The 16999-nt window shown below is 60.9% G+C and overlaps 3 protein-coding genes across 7 annotated transcripts; 2 read left to right on the plus strand and 1 right to left on the minus strand.

The window, feature by feature from the left end:
- Positions 1–6: 6 nt before the first annotated feature.
- Positions 7–6092, minus strand: RETSAT (retinol saturase). The gene is made up of 12 exons (XM_042893168.1): positions 5870–6092; positions 5400–5582; positions 4655–4896; positions 3812–4013; positions 2915–3112; positions 2719–2838; positions 2170–2308; positions 1972–2081; positions 1492–1658; positions 1070–1229; positions 604–764; positions 7–253 (listed from the first exon to the last, which is right to left on the minus strand). The coding sequence occupies exons 1-11, from the start codon at positions 6036–6038 to the stop codon at positions 619–621; spliced, it is 1836 nt and encodes a 611-aa protein (XP_042749102.1). The 5' UTR covers positions 6039–6092; the 3' UTR covers positions 7–253; positions 604–618.
- Positions 6093–6281: 189 nt separating this feature from the next.
- Positions 6282–12106, plus strand: ELMOD3 (ELMO domain containing 3). Of its 5 annotated transcripts, none has more exons than XM_042893170.1 (10): positions 6288–6322; positions 6746–6827; positions 7056–7118; positions 7413–7504; positions 7717–7840; positions 8697–8819; positions 9658–9788; positions 10385–10461; positions 10561–10688; positions 11284–12106. In XM_042893170.1, the coding sequence occupies exons 2-10, from the start codon at positions 6749–6751 to the stop codon at positions 11487–11489; spliced, it is 1023 nt and encodes a 340-aa protein (XP_042749104.1). In that variant the 5' UTR covers positions 6288–6322; positions 6746–6748; the 3' UTR covers positions 11490–12106. The 5 variants fall into 5 exon arrangements, with proteins under 5 accessions (XP_042749108.1, XP_042749104.1, XP_042749105.1 ...); XM_042893171.1 differs by lacking the exon at positions 6288–6322 and adding an exon at positions 6371–6598 and having other exon boundaries at positions 8697–8964; positions 11284–11365; XM_042893169.1 differs by lacking the exon at positions 6288–6322 and adding an exon at positions 6377–6598.
- Positions 12107–12784: 678 nt separating this feature from the next.
- ADRA2B (adrenoceptor alpha 2B) lies at positions 12785–14439 on the plus strand. The gene has a single exon (XM_042893162.1). The coding sequence runs from the start codon at positions 13000–13002 to the stop codon at positions 14119–14121; it is 1122 nt and encodes a 373-aa protein (XP_042749096.1). The 5' UTR covers positions 12785–12999; the 3' UTR covers positions 14122–14439.
- The last annotated feature ends 2560 nt before the right edge of the window (positions 14440–16999 follow it).

Raw genomic sequence — 16999 nt, forward strand, 5'->3', positions numbered from 1 at the left:
GTGCATAGAGCATTGTAAATGTGCATAGAGCATTGCAGATGTGCACAGAGCATTGTAAATGTGCACAGAGCATTGTAGATGTGCACAGAGCATTGTGCAGGGCTGACAGAAACGGGTCTGATGGAAAACTGGTTCAACGCCGCTCAGGCAGCTCTGTGTGCAGAGGGAGGGATTCATTCCTCAGCCTCCACCACCCCGGGCATGGAGGCACCATGAGAAGCTTTCCCAGCCTCATTCAGTCCAAAGCTGCTGCCTGCAAGGGAAAAGCAGCTGTGTGGGGCTCGCTGCCCTCAGCCGGGCAAGCGCCCATGGAGCTGGATGCTCCTCCGGCAGCTCAAGCGGAGGGCATCCAGCGGTGCTGGGTGGTGCAGTGGTTGTGTAGGATCTTCTTTTCCTTGTGTTGGGAAAAGGGCTTTTCCCTTCAAACAGGCAGTGGGGAGGAGGCAGCAGTGTGCATGGCGGTGCGGTGAGATGAGCTGCAGTGGGATGGGACCATGCTGGGAGCAGGAGTGGCTTCACGACCGGCGTTGATCCCACAGAGCCATTAGGGAAGAGCAGAGCTAGCTATCCAAGCAAGCCATCAGGGAGGGGAGGGGGTCTCACCAGTGGGACCCAGCCTCAGATCTTCTTCTTGCTATTGGAGCTCTGCACGCGCTTCCGCAGCCACATGGCGTCCAGGTAGATGTTGCGCTTGAGGATGGCGCTGGTGCAGAGGAAGGCTCCCTGCAGTGCTCCGGCGAAGCCACACAGAGCCACGTCCTGCCCTGCGAGACAGAGGGGACAGTGCCACCCCCAGCTCTGCATCCCTGCCCCTCTTCATCCCCAGCACGGAGAGGGCTTTGCCTTGCCCAGCTCAGCACAACAGTGCCAGGCGGGGAGGCTGCACCCGGGGCTGGGGGACACGCGATGCCCCCATTGGGGCTGAGTGGATCGGAGGAACTTTGATGCGGCCCAAGCATCACCCCGTAGCGTGGCAGCAGCTCATCCCAGTATTTCATAGCAGGATTGAAGGCTTTGTCCTCCTACTCCACTTCCCCAGAGTCACCCCCCGGAACGGAGGACGCGGTACCTGTCAGGTAGAGGTTGGGGACAGCGGTGTGCGGCCGTGCGGTGGCGATGGCTTCGATCTGCGTGCGCGCCATGTCGTGCTCCATGCCGTAGAACTCCCCGCGGGGGCTGGCGATGTAGTGCTGGTTGGTCAGCGGTGTCCCCCCCGAGATGTGCTCAACCTGTGGGGGACAAAAGGACACGGCGGTCCCAATGGAGCAGGCCACAGTGTGGGGTGCCTCATGCTCAGGAAAGCTGTTTTTATGGGGCACTGTATGGGACAAACCTCCTTGCAGACTTTCGGGTGGTGGCTGAGGCCACGTTTGGTCCGACGGGTTGGTGCCCCTCTGCCCAGCCAAACCTCACTCCTGCAGCCCCAGTGTGTGCTGGGCAGGCAGGAGCCAGGATCTGAGCCCAACAGCCACAAACCCCGTGTCCCCTCACCTTGTCCTCGATGTGGGGGTACAGTTTGAAGACGGTCTGCATGATGGCGTCCACAAACGTCTTCTTCACGTCCTCATAAGCATCTCCCCTCTTATGGACTGGCCTGTCCTTCCACTCCTCAAACCACTCGTACTTGGCCATGGTGATGATGGACAGCGTGCTTTTACCTGCAGGGAGACAAGGTCGGGGCATGCATCCCTCTGCCACCTGGCGCCACAAACCCCAAATCCCCATTCTCACACCAACATTGGGGCAGCTCTGGTCCCAAGCCTTTGGTGCAGGCATCCAGCAGAGCCTCTCCTCCCTTCCTTGTATCTGCAGTGAACTTTCCACAAGCTCAGCAGCTTGGAGGCCCTCGGCCCGCTTTCCGAATGAAACCAACTCACAGCCCCCGTTTGCAGAGACCCGCAGTGCGACGTGGCAGCACTGGGGGTTGGCCAAGGAACCCCTGCCTGGTGAGGTTCAGCAGCGCTGCATCACCTGGGTACCGCATCTCCCACGTGGGGTCTTTGGCAGACGGGCTGGTGACAAACAGCAGGGGGATGTTGGCGGCTGCCTCGTCGCGGGAGCTGCTGTAGTAGCGCCGCATTCTGCAGAGAGACGCAGAGGTCTGGGGTGCGGCTGGGGCTCCAAGTCCCCACCCAGAAACCATCTCTCCTCCATGCTTAGCGAACGTACATTTGGTCCAGATTGGTATCTGGGTAGATGTAGTAGTTGGTGGCTTCCAGCCCCAGCTCCTGGCTCGAGCCTCTGAGCCCCACGAATACGGAGAAGCCAGCTTCGCCGTGAGTCGCCATGCGCAGCCGGGACTGAATCTCTGCGGAACGAAGGAAGGGGTGGAAAGTGAGGGTGGAGAGGAAGCTGTGCGCAGCCCCACATTGCCCCCATCACTGTAAATCTAGCTGAGAGCATCCCATGTGCACCCACGGGGCGGGAGGACCACTGGGAGCCATAAAGCAGTGGTGCCTCCCTGTCCGGGGAGGTTTTGCTGATTGGTCCGTTCCCATTTGGGAGTTTTAGGGCAAGCCCAGTGTGGGGCTGGGTGTATTTAACCATGTTCTGTGATTCCCGTGCTCCTTTTCTGAATGTCTGCAGTCCCCAGCAGGTTGCACTGGGCTTTGCCGCTGTCTGGGAAGGAATTACCATGACACTCACTGATGGTTGGAGCTGAGAGGGGATCAGTGCCCTGATCCCAATTAAACCCAGCACTGCACAGGGGGCTTTTACCAGGCAAAGCGCGCGCCTCGGGCGGCAGCAGCCGCTCATAGGTGTTGAATATCCCTGCATCCGAGATGACGATGGGAGCGAAGATGTTCACCACGTCCTCGCCCTTCTTGACGCTCACACCTGGAAGGGAGGAGGGCTGAGGGTAATGGCAGCACAGAGGGAACGGGGGGAGCCGCGTCCCGGATGCGTCGCTCACCGCAGGCTTTGCCCTGGGAGTCCAGCAGGATGCTCTGCACCGGCGCCCGACCCAGCACGTTGCCACCAGCCCTCTGGATGATGGGGATGGTGCGGAAGACGATCTCCCCCGAGCCACCCTTGGGGTACCATGCGCCCCACAGGTAGTGGTGCAACACGATGCTGTGCAGGGAGAAGCTGGCCTTGGAGGGCAGCACGCCTGGAAGGGGAGCACAGCGCGGTCTTACTGGGTTTGCAGCATAACCCAAAGGGGTTGGGATGAGGGATGGTTTGGCTGGAGGGACGCGTGTGGGAAATGAGGAGCAGAGGAGCAGAGGTCCATGTGAGGAGCTGGCACTGACATGCCTGGGGCATCGCCCCGCAGATCTGGGTTTCACAACCCTTGGCTGCGCTCCAGCATCCTGAGTCACTCAGAACTGGGACAGGAGGGAGGAAAGTCAGGGCCAAAGGGCTGTGGGCGCTGGGTCAGGGCAGGACAGCCACTCCTCCACCTGCGGGGGTACTGCGGTCTGCAGGGAATCTGAAGGACATGGGAAAGGCCCCGGGATGGGGTGGGTGCAGAGGATGCAGCACGCGGCGTCCTGCCCTCAGGGGTTCCATTAAGGTGGTGAAATGCAAAGGCAAAGCGGGGGTGTGAGGTGGGACGGGTCTGGTGTGCAAAATGAGGGCCTCTAAAAGGAAAGGAGGGGAAGGGAAAGGGAAAGAGGAAAGAATAAAGGGGAAAGGGGAAAAAAGAGGAAAGGGGAAGAGAAAGGGGAAGAGAAAGGAGAAAAAGGGTGAGAGAAGAGAAGGGAAGGGAAAGGGAAAAGAAGGGACAGGAGAGGATAAGAAGCCTTTTGTTTTTGCTCTTAAAGGATCCAACTTTGCTCTGGTGTGCCCGAGCGCCCTGGCAATTTACCGTAGGTGGGGAAGATGTAGCTGAACATGGCCCTGAGCTTGGCGTTGGTGGTGAGGCCATCAACCACGTCCTTAACGCTGTGTGAGGTCATCTGGCAGAAGGGGCTGAGCAGGGACAGCAGCCCCAAGCGGCTCAGCAGCCGCACCAGTGGCAGTGGCAGCAGTTTTAGCACACCCAGAACCCAGAACCCAGTAGTGACACTCTGCAAGAGAGGAGAGCAATGTGCAGAGCTCACTGGGGGGACCTTTAGGGACTCCTGAGATCATCTTGAGAATCCCTGGGGACTTCTGAGGAACCCTTGAGCAATTTTGGGGTCCCCTAGGCCACCTTAGGACCCCTTTGGGGACCTCTGGGTACCCCCCCACTCTGGGGGAGGCTGCCAGGGGATGGATGCAAAATGGGATTTCTCCCTTTATCTGCTATTAGGAAATGGCAATGATGTGAATCTGCAGCACTGTGGGGAGGGGAGCACCCGACCCTACAAAACACCCCCAGAGTGCAGCCCCATTTCCCAGAGGTGGCAGAGCACAAATCCCACTTTCACCCAACGTGATGTTAATGGTGATGACCCAGGAGGTCCTGGAGCATCGCCCCGCAAATGTGGGGGCTGCAGGGTCTGTGCCCCCCGTGCCCCACTCAGAGCACAGCTTATGGGCACCCTCTGAGCAGGGTCAGGAGCTCCGGGTGCAACACGCTGGGGCAGTTGTGCAACGTGGCTGCGCAGTAGCGCTGCCAAACAGCTGCCCCCGGGCAGGGGGGCAGGAATTTCCCCCCCCCCAGGAAGGAGCACGTGAGCCACGAGTGGAGCCACACGCTGCGAGCGCAGCCCCACGGCCCCATTACCTTCACCAGCCGCTTGAACTCATCGATGGTGGCTTCCTCACCGGGGAACTGCTCCTTCAGCCTGCTGAAGTAAGTCCTGGCCCCGGAGCAGAGCTGGATGGCTTTGTCACGGCCGGGCTCTCCCAGCACCACAGCATCGAAGGTGGGAGGCATGGGGGCCCACTCCAGCTGCCCGTCCGTCAGTTGGTCCACCAGGAAGCGCCACAGCGAGCCGTCGTGCAGCTGTCCCACGTAGTGGATCCCTGGGGAGTAACGCTGCGTGAAGTCGTGTGTGTGTGTGTGAGATCTGGGGATGCTTCTTCTCCCTACACTGCTGTCCCCACCGCCCCACTTGGGGTGCAGAGTCCGTGCTCCGAGGGAAACCCACCTGCCCAGCACTGCATATTAGGAAGGTGGGTACTCATTAATAGAATCCCGTGCTGCGCTGCTGTAAATAACGGCGTACGGGCTGAGGGGCACACGGAGCTCGGTGGGGGCTCTGCGTGTGCAGGGGGTGCTGTGGGCTCTGGACCCATTCCTGCAGCATGCCAGCAGGGCATGCCACAGCGCCAGCACTGCTATGGGCAGCACCGCCGCCACGTCCTCCAGCAGAAAGAGGATTTGGGGCAAAGGCAGCTCTGCCATCCACCTCTGCTCATCCCACTGGGACCACAGAGCGACACCGTATGGGTGCCGGCCAACCGCCCAGATCCTCTCCGAAAAGGTTTGGGTCGCAGCCCCCTGCCCTCCCCGTGCCCACACGTACCGGTGTCGAACTCGAAGCCCTTCTCGCTGAACGCATGGCAGCAGCCCCCCAGCCTGCCGTGCTGCTCCAGCACCAGCACCCGCCGGCCCACCTTGGCCAGCAGCACGGCCACCGCCAGCCCCCCGATGCCGCTGCCGATGACGATGGCATCGAGCTTCTCTGGGACTTTTTCTGGAGAGAAAGCTGAGGGATGGGGGGTCCTCAGTGCGGGGTGACACCCAAAATGTCATCCGTGCTCGGATGGCATGGGGACGGGAGCAGCGGGAGCGGGGCTCTCGGGGTTTGCTGGAGGAGCGTAGGGAGGCACGGGGGGCATTTCGGGGGGATATGGGCATAGCAGTCCCAGGGCATCCTGGGGAAGAATAGGGACGGGGCACCCGGAGAACCCCGGGGAAGTACGGGGATCCCGTGGCACCTCGAGGTTGAGGGTCCCGGGGCATTCCTGGGGGGCGGTTCGGGGATGCGGATACCTGCTTTCAGCACCGTCCGACGAACCGCCTTATCGGTGATCAGCGGGGCCGGCGGGCGCCGGGTATCGACGGCGAAGGGGTTGGGGCCGCGGGACCTGATCCAGCGATACAAGGCGAGGACGGCGAGGAGGAGGACGAGAAGGAAGGCGAGCACCGCGTACAACCCCATGCCGCTGCCGGCAGCTCTGGGCTGCCTCTGTCCGCAGCCCTCCGTTTGGCCCCGCCCTCAGCCCCGCCCCCTCGACAAATCCCAGCCCCCTCGCTAAGCCCCGCCCCTCTCCGCTAAGCCCTTCCCCCTCCGTGCTCCACACGCGCAGTGCATGCCGGGTGCTGCAGTCCCGCGCGCCCCCCGCCGGCTCCAGGACTACAGCTCCCGGCAGGCAGCGCGGCGGCGCCTGCGCACTGCGGGGCGGCCGGGAGGGTCGCGGCCGGGAGGTCCCGTCGCCGCTTCCGGTGGGCGTGGGGTCAGAGGGCAGAGCCGGGGGCAGCGGCGGGGGTAGAAGGGTGCGGGGCCAGCGGGGGGCCTGGGCGGAGTTACAGAGTGAAGGCCACCGGGGGTGGGCAGGGCCCCTTTAAGCACCTGGAGACCTCCTGGGCCGCGCTGGGGACTCTCTGGGGACCTTTGAGGCCTCCTGGCCGTGCTGGGGGTGTCTGGGGATCCCGCAGGCCGCATCGAGGACTCTTTGCAACCCCTTGAGGACCTCTTAGGTCGTTTTGGGACCCCTTCGGGTACGTCTCACACAGCCCTGGGGACCCTTGGGTACATTTGGGCTCCCGTAGGCCACCTTGGAAACCACTGGGGCCACCTTTGGGAGCTCTGCGGACCCTTGAGAAACCCAGGGCCTTCCACTGACCAGCACCGCCTTCCCCCCACAGGCCATGAATGCCCAGCCGGCAGACACCACGCAGCCTGAGGAGCCCCTGCTGCCCCCTGAGCCCCTTCCCACACATGTCAGGGGTGAGCAGCACTGGGCCTGGGAGCAGCAGGGGACAAGGGCTCTAGGCTGAGATCCCAGCCCTGAGGCCTCCCAGCCTCCTGTAGGCATTGGGGTAGGATTGTTGGGTTTCATTATGGCACGCGGGGCAAGGGATGCCATGAACGTGTCCTGATAAAGGCTATGGGGGGCACGTGACCCCCTCGGGGTCTTTCCCAGCTCTTGCCTCCAGTGTGTGCTTCCCTTGGCAGGGATCAGTGCGGAGCAGCGGAGCGCCCAGGAAGAGTGGGAGGCAGTGGAGGATATCCAGTCAGGTACAGGTCCCAGAAGTGCGTGGGATGGGGCCACAGCTCACACAGGGGCTGGGGAGTGGCTTGGTTGGGGTGGTGGAGGAGAGCTGGGGAAAGGGCAGAAGGGCTGGGAGGAGGAGTTGGCTGCAGGCTCCCTTCATTCCCCACTATCCCAAGTCTTGGTGTTACTGCAGCACCAAGGTGTGTAGAGCAGCTCCCCAGGATGCAGCTGCTGCTCTGGGGTCAGGCAGAACAGGTTCTGGCACTCATTGCCCTGATGTGGATGCAGGGCTGACGCTGCCCCATGCTGTTCTGCAGTGCTGCTGGGGAGATCAGCTGGTCCTGTGCCCCTCATATCCTTCAATGAAGCACTGCAGTTCTTCCAGACCACAGACCTGTCCGAGTGCAGGGTATGTGCAGGACCAGAGGCTCCAAACTTCACTCCAGAGTTGTTCCCTGCCTCGTGCTCTCTAGTTGGGCAGCTCTGTCTTGTGCTTCTCTTTCCCATTGCTTCTGCCCTCCCTCAGCCGAGCTCTGTGGGATCCCTTTCCCTCCCAGCTCACCCGCTGGCTTTTCTCTCAGGGGACAGATGTGCCCTCATTTCTTTGCCTTCTCTCCGCAGAAGAAGATCCAAGCAACGGTGCACAGGCAGGGCCTGGCTGCTCTGCTTCACTTCCTCTTCGGGCCCCCCCGGCTCCAGCAGCAGCTGCAGGGCGAGCGGGATCTGGCTCTTGCCATTGCTCAGTGTGAGTGCTCCCTCACATCCCCCAAACTGCCACTCCTGTATTGTTGTCCCCAGCAGTGTCACACTGAGCACTGCTGCTCCTGCATGGGATTCATGTGGAGCAGCTCAGTGGGTCTCGGGCACAGCACAGTCTGTTCTTCACCTGTGGCAGTGTGCTTGTCCCAAAGGACGTGGTCCCTGTTTGCTTTACTGACACACTGATGTTTGCTGGTGGAGGAGGACAGATCTCTTGACTCTTCTGCCACAGAAGCTCTTCCATGTGTCTGCTTCCAGCGAGAGAGCTGCATGGTGCCAGGCTGGGGCTGCACAGCCCTTCCTTGCTCAGTGACCAAAGCAAATGAGGTGTGAACCCAGAATCATAGGGTTGGAAGGGACTTCTGGAGATCATGCAGCCCAACCCCGCTGCTAAAGCAGGTTCCTTGGGTTGGCATTCGTTCTGCCATGGCTCCTGTCCTGGCTCTGCATCCAGCACAGCCTTTGGGTCTGGCTGTCCCATGGCAGGTTGCTTGTGCTGAGCACATTTGTACGAGGAGAATCCTCACCTGTGCCCCTGGTTTGTAGTTTGTCAAGGTTCCCCTGGCAGTGCTACCTCAGCCAGCAAAATTCCACAATGTTGGAGTTCCGTAGCACCAGCACTTATAAATGCACTGTATGGTGTTGCTGCGCCTCTCGTGCGTTGTTTTTTCCCTCTGTTCACCTCTAGCAGGATAAACGTGGGGAGGACATCCTCCCTGTTGCCCTAAGCAGCTTTTTGTGGGGTTTTGTTCCCTGCTGCAGCTGCTGGTGGTTGCTGTCCCACCACATCCCCCTGGAGGCAGCTGAGGGCAGCAGGCTGCTCGGTGTCTTTCCTCCACCAGGTGGCTTGGATGATAAGCAAGCAGTGCACATGAGAATCCTGCAGACCATCTACAAGAAGCTGACCTGCTCCCCGCTGGGATGCCCACGCTATGGCACGCACTGGGAGGAGCTTGGCTTTCAAGGTACAGCACGGAGGGACCTCAAGAACAAACCTCTGCCCAGAGAGCTCTTGCTGTTCCCATTCCCTCCTCCAGAGGTGGGATCTGGAGCCGCACTCCTTCCCTTTCCCTTCGTGCAGCTGCTGGTCGTGCTGTTGTTTCAGAGCAGGTATGTGGCTGCTGTCACAGGTGGGATGACATCTGGCCTGGTTTGCCCAGTGTCAGCTGCTGCCCCTGGGACAGTTACCTGTATCCAACCAGTGCTACAGAAGTAGCTGCTGTAACTGCTTCTCTGGGGCCGTTAATGTTCTTCATTAGCAGGCGATTGCTGTGGCTAATGAGGCGTCTCTGGAAGACTTGTTTATTAGTGAAGCTCTGGTGCTGGAGTTGTGTCACAGGTTGCTTTCAGCCTCTGCTGGGTAATGAAAACAGTGATTAAAGCTGTCTCTGCCTTGTTGGACGCAGCTTCACCTGAGTTTTCAGCCTGCCTGGCTAGAGTTAATAAGCCAGTTCTTAATGAAGGCAGAAACCCTCAGCAGAAGATGAACGACTCCCTGTCCTCTATAGCAACAAGTAAACACCTGGTTTTGGGCTTCAGCCTTGGGATGGGCAGAGCTGCTAATTCCTAGAGGTGTTATGGAAACAGGCATGTGAGTGGGAGCTCAGTGCCTGCTGGTGCCCATGTGAAAGAGGCCGTGGTGCAGTTCAGTGCCTGCATGGCGGATTCCCAAAAGCTTTGCCCCAGGCTGCCACTGCCAAGGATAATAAATGTGGTTCCACCACCTGTGAGATGCCAGGGCTGCGTGCGGGCGGCCCAGGAAGGAGGAGAGGTGTCAGGCTCATCAGAGGCCCTTTTTTCCAGGTGCAGATCCAGGGACCGACCTGCGAGGGACGGGGATGCTGGGCTTGATGCAAATGCTGTACTTCGTGATGGACTCTCAGATGCTGCCTCTAGCTCTAGAGATTTTCAGGCTGTCCCAACACGAGACACAGGCACGTCCTTCCTCCTTCTTTGTTCGCCCTCTGCTGTGGTGTTTACCTTTTTCTTTCTAAAGATCAGGGGAAGGTAAGCAATGAAAACCTGCTGCTGTTCAGAGTTAGGGTTTGGCATTTTGCTCTTCGCCTGGTGGCAGTCTGCCAGTGATTTCTCTGTCAGCCTGAGGAGCTCGAATGTCGTTGGTCCTCCTCCCACCGGTCAGGTGAGGAAGGGCCCTGAAGTGCTGAGGAGTGCTGATAAGGGTGGAAGCCAAACCATTTGAGTTGGCTTTCTGCTGGGAAAAGGATTTTGATGAACAGAGCTTCCCTGGATCAAAAGTTTTTTTAATTTGAGACGCCGGTCTTAAGCTTGCATCCTAAGTTTGCATGTTAAGCTTACTTCTTGAGCCTGGATGGGAGCTTGGCTGGAGACACAACGTCCATCTGAGCCCATACCCACAGTATCACTGCTCCGTCCCTGACTCTGTTGCCTGCACCTGAAGCACGGCTTTAGGGCCACGCAGGTGCAGCATAACGGGGCCAGGGTGCCTCTGAGTGCTGGAAGAGAGGAGCTCCCTTCCAGCAGAGCTGACGCAAGGCTGGTTCTCCTGTAGAATTTCCCCTTCTGCATCATGTCTGTGAACATCACCCGCCTCGTGCTGCAGGCGCTGAGGGAGGAGTGCCTCTCCAGGTGAGCTGTGAGCCGCCCTGAGCTGGGCGGGAGGAGCAAAGGCCTCCCCTGGGCTGGGGGGGGTGGGCAGCGCTGGCTGAGGCCTCTGCCCCCGGCCAGGGAGTGCAACCGCAGGCGGCAAGTCATCGCCGTGCTGAACGACCTGTATGCGGCGGCGTTCCTGCAGCTCTACCGAGTGTGGAAGTCGCAGCACAAGACCGTCGCTGACTCTGGCTTCCTCCTGAAGGGTGCGTTGTGCCACGCTTTGCCCCCTGATCCTGGCTGGGACGGCGGCTCGAGGCTCAGGGAAGGAGCCCGGTGTGTCTGGAGCGTGCTGTGGGGTCCTGTGGAGATGAGGGGCTGCACGCACAGCCTCACTTCGTCTGCACACAGAGGTTTTGTACGGCTGTGATGCTGACCTCAGTGTCGTGTTGTTTTTTTCCCCTTTCGACATCTCCAATATTAAAACCAGCCCCCTGCACTCAGAGGTGCGTGTTGCCGCCTTTGGGAGCCACGCTGTGCTCTGGTTCTCACAGCTCACTGATGTCTGTGGCACACGGTTGCTTAAGCTCTGTTTGCAGCGCGCTACGTGCGTGGAGCAGTGTGCACTGAACAGCAGGGATGTTTCAGGGCTTCTGCTGCTGAGCTCCGCTGTGGGGTGACAAGCAGCCTTTCGTGCTTTGTGAGCAAATGTAACTGTGAGCTTTGCGGGAGGGGATGCGGTGAGACGCTGGGACTCAAGAAATAAAGCTCAGTGATGTTTGGTAGCACCTTATGCAGGAGCGCGTTTCCCCAGCGCCATCCCGGTCCTGCTGTTCTGATGCTTCTCTTTGACCTCTGCAGAGCTGGAGTTCTCCACCAAAAAGAAACCGAAGCAGCTTCTGAAATCCTTGGAGACCTACGTGAGCAGAAGCCCGGTGTCCACAGCAGATGGCGTCCAGCAGCCGTCCCCTCTGTCCGTCAGCAGCAGCCGGGCTGGTGAAGAGATAAACTTCACGGGCATCTGTGACCTGCAGGTTGAGCTGGAGGGAGAGGCACGGCTGATCTGAAGTGAGGGGCTCAGTTCTGTGTGGGTTTGCAGCTCAGGGAGGGGAGCTGGGGAGCCGGGCAGTCAGCAGGGCACTGCAGAGGGTGGCTGTGTCCATCCCTGCGTGCCGCCTGCAGTTTGTTGGCGTCGCTTGGAGCTGTAGGTGCAAACCGCAGCCTTTGACCCTTTCCAAGTAGAGCTGGTCAGGCTGGTGGTCACACGGTGTTCAAGGCAGGATTTTCCAGCCTAAATGGGTCTGTGATTTGAAATCTGGTAATGTAGGAGAAAATAAAACAGCTGGGTTTTGTTAGCCACCAGCCTTACGCTGGGCTCCATGCCTGCCTTGCTGGCTCAGATGCGTGGCGTTGCCCATCCTTACCCAACACAGGCTGGAAGTGCAGGTGGGAAACTTCAGGTTTTGACCTGCTGCAGGGCTCACTGCACGTGGAGGGGTGCGAAAGCCGGGGCTTTGCGTTGGAGCTCCTGGTTGCCCGTGGTGCTGATGGCACGCGTGGCTGAGGCTGGGGTGGGCAGCAGCAGCTTGTTTGGGGAGCCCTCCTCAGCACCTCCAGGGAGTGGCTGTGCATGGATGTACCAAAATAAGCTGTTAAAAGGAAAATAAAACCAAACCAAACCAAACACTCCTTGGCGTTCTGAGGCTTCTTGGTGTGGGCTTGCTGGCGGTTTCTCTGGCTGGGCTGGGAGGGGGAAGGGGGCAGGGAAGGGGGCTCGTTCCCTTCTCCCTTTCTCAGCCCACATTTCAGCCTAGGGCTGTGCTGGAGGCAGCCCCTGCAGCATCCCCGGGGCTGGGATAGAAACGAGTGAGCACAGGTTTGGGGTCAGCAGCCCTAGTGGTGGCTGGGGCCGGGGGGGCTCAGGGCAGTGGGGGATTGTGGCTCGGGTACCCAAAGGGATACGGGAGCCGGGGGGGGGGGGCTCAGGGGGACACGCGCTGGCAAAGGGATGGGGCGTCATGGAGGTCCTGGGGTGAGGATGGCAGCGCTGGGGGCGGTGAGAAGGGGACGGGGGGCACCGGGGGGTGACACGCAGCCGGTGCCGAAGTGCCGCCGGGCCGTCCGCAGCTCCCGGTCCCTCCGCGTGTCCCCGGGTCCGCCCCGGAGGCGGGGGCAGCTCAGAGCCCTCCCGTCCCCAATAAAACCCGGGGAGGCGGCGCCGGGAGGAACAGAGCCCGGCGGCGGCGGCACTGGCACCGGTAACGGCAGCGGCGGGCGGGGACGGGGAAACATCCAGAGACCCGCGGGAAGGGTGTGGGGCTGGGGTGCGGGGTTTGGGTTGGGGCGCGGGGTTTGGGTTGCGGTTAGGGTGCAAGGTTAGGGTTAGGGTTTGGGTTCAGGGTTAGGGGTAGGATAAGTTGGGTTAGGGCGCAGGCAGGCAGCCCGGCAGCACCATGCCCATCGGGACCGCCGTCCCCCAGCTCTCCTCCGCCCCGTCCTTCCGCCCCGTCCCCTGTTCCCCCGAGGGATGCTGAGTGCCACCAGCCGGTCCCCGCGGCCGGGCCGCCCTCCCTCGCCATGCCGAGCCCCGCGGGTGGTTACTCGGTGCAGGCTGCCGCTGCCATCGCCGCTGCCATCACCTTCCTGGTGCTGTTCACCATCGCCGGCAACACCCTGGTGATCCTGGCCGTGCTGACCAGCCGCTCTCTGCGGGCGCCCCAGAACCTGTTCCTGGTGTCTCTGGCAGCCGCCGACATCCTGGTGGCCGTCCTCATCATCCCCTTCTCGTTGGCCAACGAGCTGCTGGGCTACTGGTACTTCCAGAAGGCGTGGTGCGAGATCTACCTGGCGCTGGACGTGCTCTTCTGCACCTCCTCCATCGTCCACCTCTGCGCCATCAGCCTGGACCGCTACTGGTCCGTCAGCCGTGCCGTGGAGTACAACGCCAAGCGCACGCCGCGCCGCGTCAAGTGCGGCATCGGCATCGTCTGGAGCATCGCCGCCGCCATCTCGCTGCCGCCGCTGGTCTACAAGGGTGAGAAGAAGGCGGCTCCGGGCGGCCGGCCGCAGTGCAAGCTGAACGAGGAGGCCTGGTACATCCTCTCCTCCAGCGTCGGCTCCTTCTTCGCGCCGTGCCTCATCATGATCCTCGTCTACCTGCGCATCTACCTGATCGCCCGGCGCCGGCACCGCCACCAGCCCCACGCCGGCCCCGGCCCCCCCAGAACCGCCCCCGCCGCCCATGGGGACGCCTTGGGCCCCCGGCCCCTGCCTGCAGACAGGACCTCGCTGCTGGGCTCCGGCGAGCCGGCGGCGGTGCCTGGAGGCTCCCCGCAGCCATCGGGGCGGCCCAGGGACACCATGGCCACTGGGACGGGGCGCGTGGTGCTGGCGCCGGCGCTGAGCCCGGCTCCGTGGCGGAGGAAGGCGCAGGCGAACCGGGAGAAGCGCTTCACCTTCGTGTTGGCCGTGGTCATCGGCGTCTTCGTGCTCTGCTGGTTCCCCTTCTTCTTCCTCTACAGCCTGGGCGCCATCTGCCCACGGCGCTGCAAAGTGCCCGACGGCGTCTTCCAGTTCTTCTTCTGGATCGGTTACTGCAACAGCTCCCTCAATCCCGTCATCTACACCGCCTTCAACCGCGACTTCCGCAGGGCCTTCCGCCGCATCCTCTGCCGCCGCAGCGCCCGCACAGCGTGGTGAGGGGCTCAAACCCTCGCTGGCACTCAGCCCCTCCCGCTGCCCGCTGCTCCTTTTCCCCTTTTCCTCCCCTTTCTCCCTTCCCCCCCCCCCTTATTTCTCCTCCCCTTTCCCACCGCCCTGCAGGTTTGGGGCACACGCAGCCCCACGTGTTCCCATCCCAACAGCGAGGCACGGGGGCTGCATTTGGGGGGCGGCGTTTCTCCCCACCTCACACGCTGTGCCCCCCATGAAATCAGGGGTGATTTCCCCCTTCTCCCCATCTGCCCCACATCCCGGCGGCTGCCGCCTTTTAACAATAAAAAGTATTTTGTAGTCAGAGGAACCATCTCACTGTCTTCTCCCCGCTGCAGAGGATCTGTGGGGACAGGGGCAGCCGTGGGGCTGAGCCATTTCTGCAGCTGTGGGTCGCAGGCAGCGGACAGAGGAATGCGTGCGGCGTGAGTGGGAACAGAATGTTTGCACAGGGTCGGGTATTTATGGCAGGAAAATGATTAGAAAAACATCATCCCCCCCCGCAGCCCCCCCGGAGAATAACTCCCTCCCCTGGGGCATGGCCCCGAGGTCACCAAACCGTGATGGGGACAAAGCCCTGCTGGGCATACTGATAGGGAGGGGATTCTCGGGTGTCTGATACAGCCCTGGTCAGGGGGTGTTTGTGAGCTGTGCCAGTGGGGTGCTGGGTTCTGTTGGTGTGATGTGACCCACATCCGGCTGTTGTGGCTCAGGATGGTGTATGACACCCCATAGCATGCTGTGACCCATCGTCTGGCAGCGCACCATGACCCGTACTGGTGGATCGTGGTTGACTTATGGTGGTGCATGGTGAATGGTGGCAGCGTGTGGTGAATGGTGGCAGCGTGTGGAGACTTGTGGTGGTGTGTGGTGACCCACAGCAAGCGTGTGATGAACAGCCGTGGTGCAGCATGACACACAGTGGGGCATTGCGGCCCCACGTCACAGCCTGCGCTGATGCACTGGGACTCACGATGGCACATTGTGCCCCACATCAGTGGGATTTCAAACCCCCAGGGCTCTGTGGGCCTGAGGAGGGGAAGGAGCCCATGTGGGGTGTGATGTCCCCACGTCCCTATGGGCTCTGTGGGCCCTATGTTCCCCACACCACCCCTGGTCTATGGGGCCCCTCATGATGCTGCACAGTACCCCTGACCCATGTGTTCCAGGGAACCAAGCCCAGTCCCCCCACACAGAGACAGGGACAAGCAGAGGACGTGGGGGCGTGTACACTGAGCTCAGCCCCCTGGGACAGAGCTGGGGACATCTTGCTCCTGCAGTGGCAGAGCAGCGCTGGCCCTCCGCCGTCTCCCTGTCCCACCAGGGACGTGGCCTCTGGCCGCCCCAAAGCCAGGCTGAGCTCTTTGGGAAGGCTTTTCCCAGCTTGGACACTTCCCTCCCCATCCCAATTCGGCCGTCAGTCCAACCCAGCGTGCTGGGACAGTGCTGGGGTGGTGGCTGCATGGGAGAGGGCGTGTGACCGTGGCCGCTGCACGCTGAGATGCTGGGCCCCTTCCAGCAGTCCCCACAGCCCCTCCCCTTGCCTCCCCACATCCCGTATCAGTGGGGGGCTGTGGGGCTGGGCACAGCCCTGTGGAGTGGGAAAGATCCTATAGGGTTGGGAGCAGTTCTATAGGACTGAGAGTGGTACTATGGGGTCAGGCATAGTCTTGTGGGGTTGGAAACATCCTGTGGGGATGGGCATTGTCCTACGGGTTTGGGGATGGGAATGGTCCTATGGCGCTGGCCACATACAATGGGGATGGGCATGGTCCTGTGGGGTTAGGAATGGTCCTGTGGGGTTAGGAATGGTCCTGTGGGGAGGGGAACGATCCTGTCGTGTTGGCAAACTCTTTTGGGGATGGCCATGGTCCTTTTGGGCTGGGCATGGACCTATGGGGTTGAGCACGGTCCCATGGGAATGGGAATGGCCCTGTAGGGCTGGGCATTGTTCAGTGGGGTTGGACATGGTTCTATGGGGTTGGGCATTATCCTGAGGGCTTGAGTATGGTCCTATGGGGCTGGGCATCATCCTGTGACCTGCACACAGACCCAGTGCCCACTCTGCCCCATCACTGCCCCTTTACTTTGTCCCCTCCCCACTCCCCGGTGCTCGCAGCCCTCCTCTCCCCAGTAATTTCCCCAGAACAGCACCGGGTTGTCATGGTGACTAACTGAAATCCCCCTAAGCTGGGTTTGCTGCAAAGAGAGACCATGTAAAATTCATTTCAACAAATCCCATTTATGTTTTTTTAACAATTTTTGTAACAAATCCCAAAGATGGAAGATCATAAAAAAGACCTGGGGGGATGTGGGGTGCGATGAGCTGCAGCCGGGGCTCAGCCTGCGGCTGTGGGGCTCCAGGGAATGAAGCTGTGTTTGCCCACAGCTGACATGGGATGCGAATGGTCCTATGGGGTTGGCAGCATCCTATAGGGCATGGGAATGGGCCTACAGAGCTGGGCATGATCTTAAGGGGATGGGCATCATCCTACGGGGATGGGAAATAATCCTATGGGGATGGGCATGACCCTGTGGGGTTGGACATGGTCTCGTGGGGTTGGCAGCATCCTATGGGGTGGGAACGGTCCCATGGGGTTGGGCTTCATCCTATTGCGGTGGGCACGATCCTATGGGGTTGGACACAGTCCTATGGAGATGGGCACGGGGGAAAAGGGGTAAAAAGGGGGGAAAGGGACAAAATAAGAGAGGGAGAGCCTAAAAAAGAGGGAGAATAGAGAGGAAGAGGGGGGCAGCGCAGAGCCCGGCCCGGCCGACGGAGCGCCATTCTCTGCCCCTTCACTTTTTTTTTCCTGCCTTTTTTCCCTCCTCATCCTTCACCTCCCCCCCCCTCCCGCCCCAGCAC

The sequence above is a fragment of the Lagopus leucura genome, unplaced genomic scaffold, assembly GCF_019238085.1.
Source record: "Lagopus leucura isolate 7727_CA_CO unplaced genomic scaffold, USGS_WTPT01 146-4_obj-0_obj, whole genome shotgun sequence".
Classification (NCBI taxonomy): domain Eukaryota; kingdom Metazoa; phylum Chordata; class Aves; order Galliformes; family Phasianidae; genus Lagopus; species Lagopus leucura.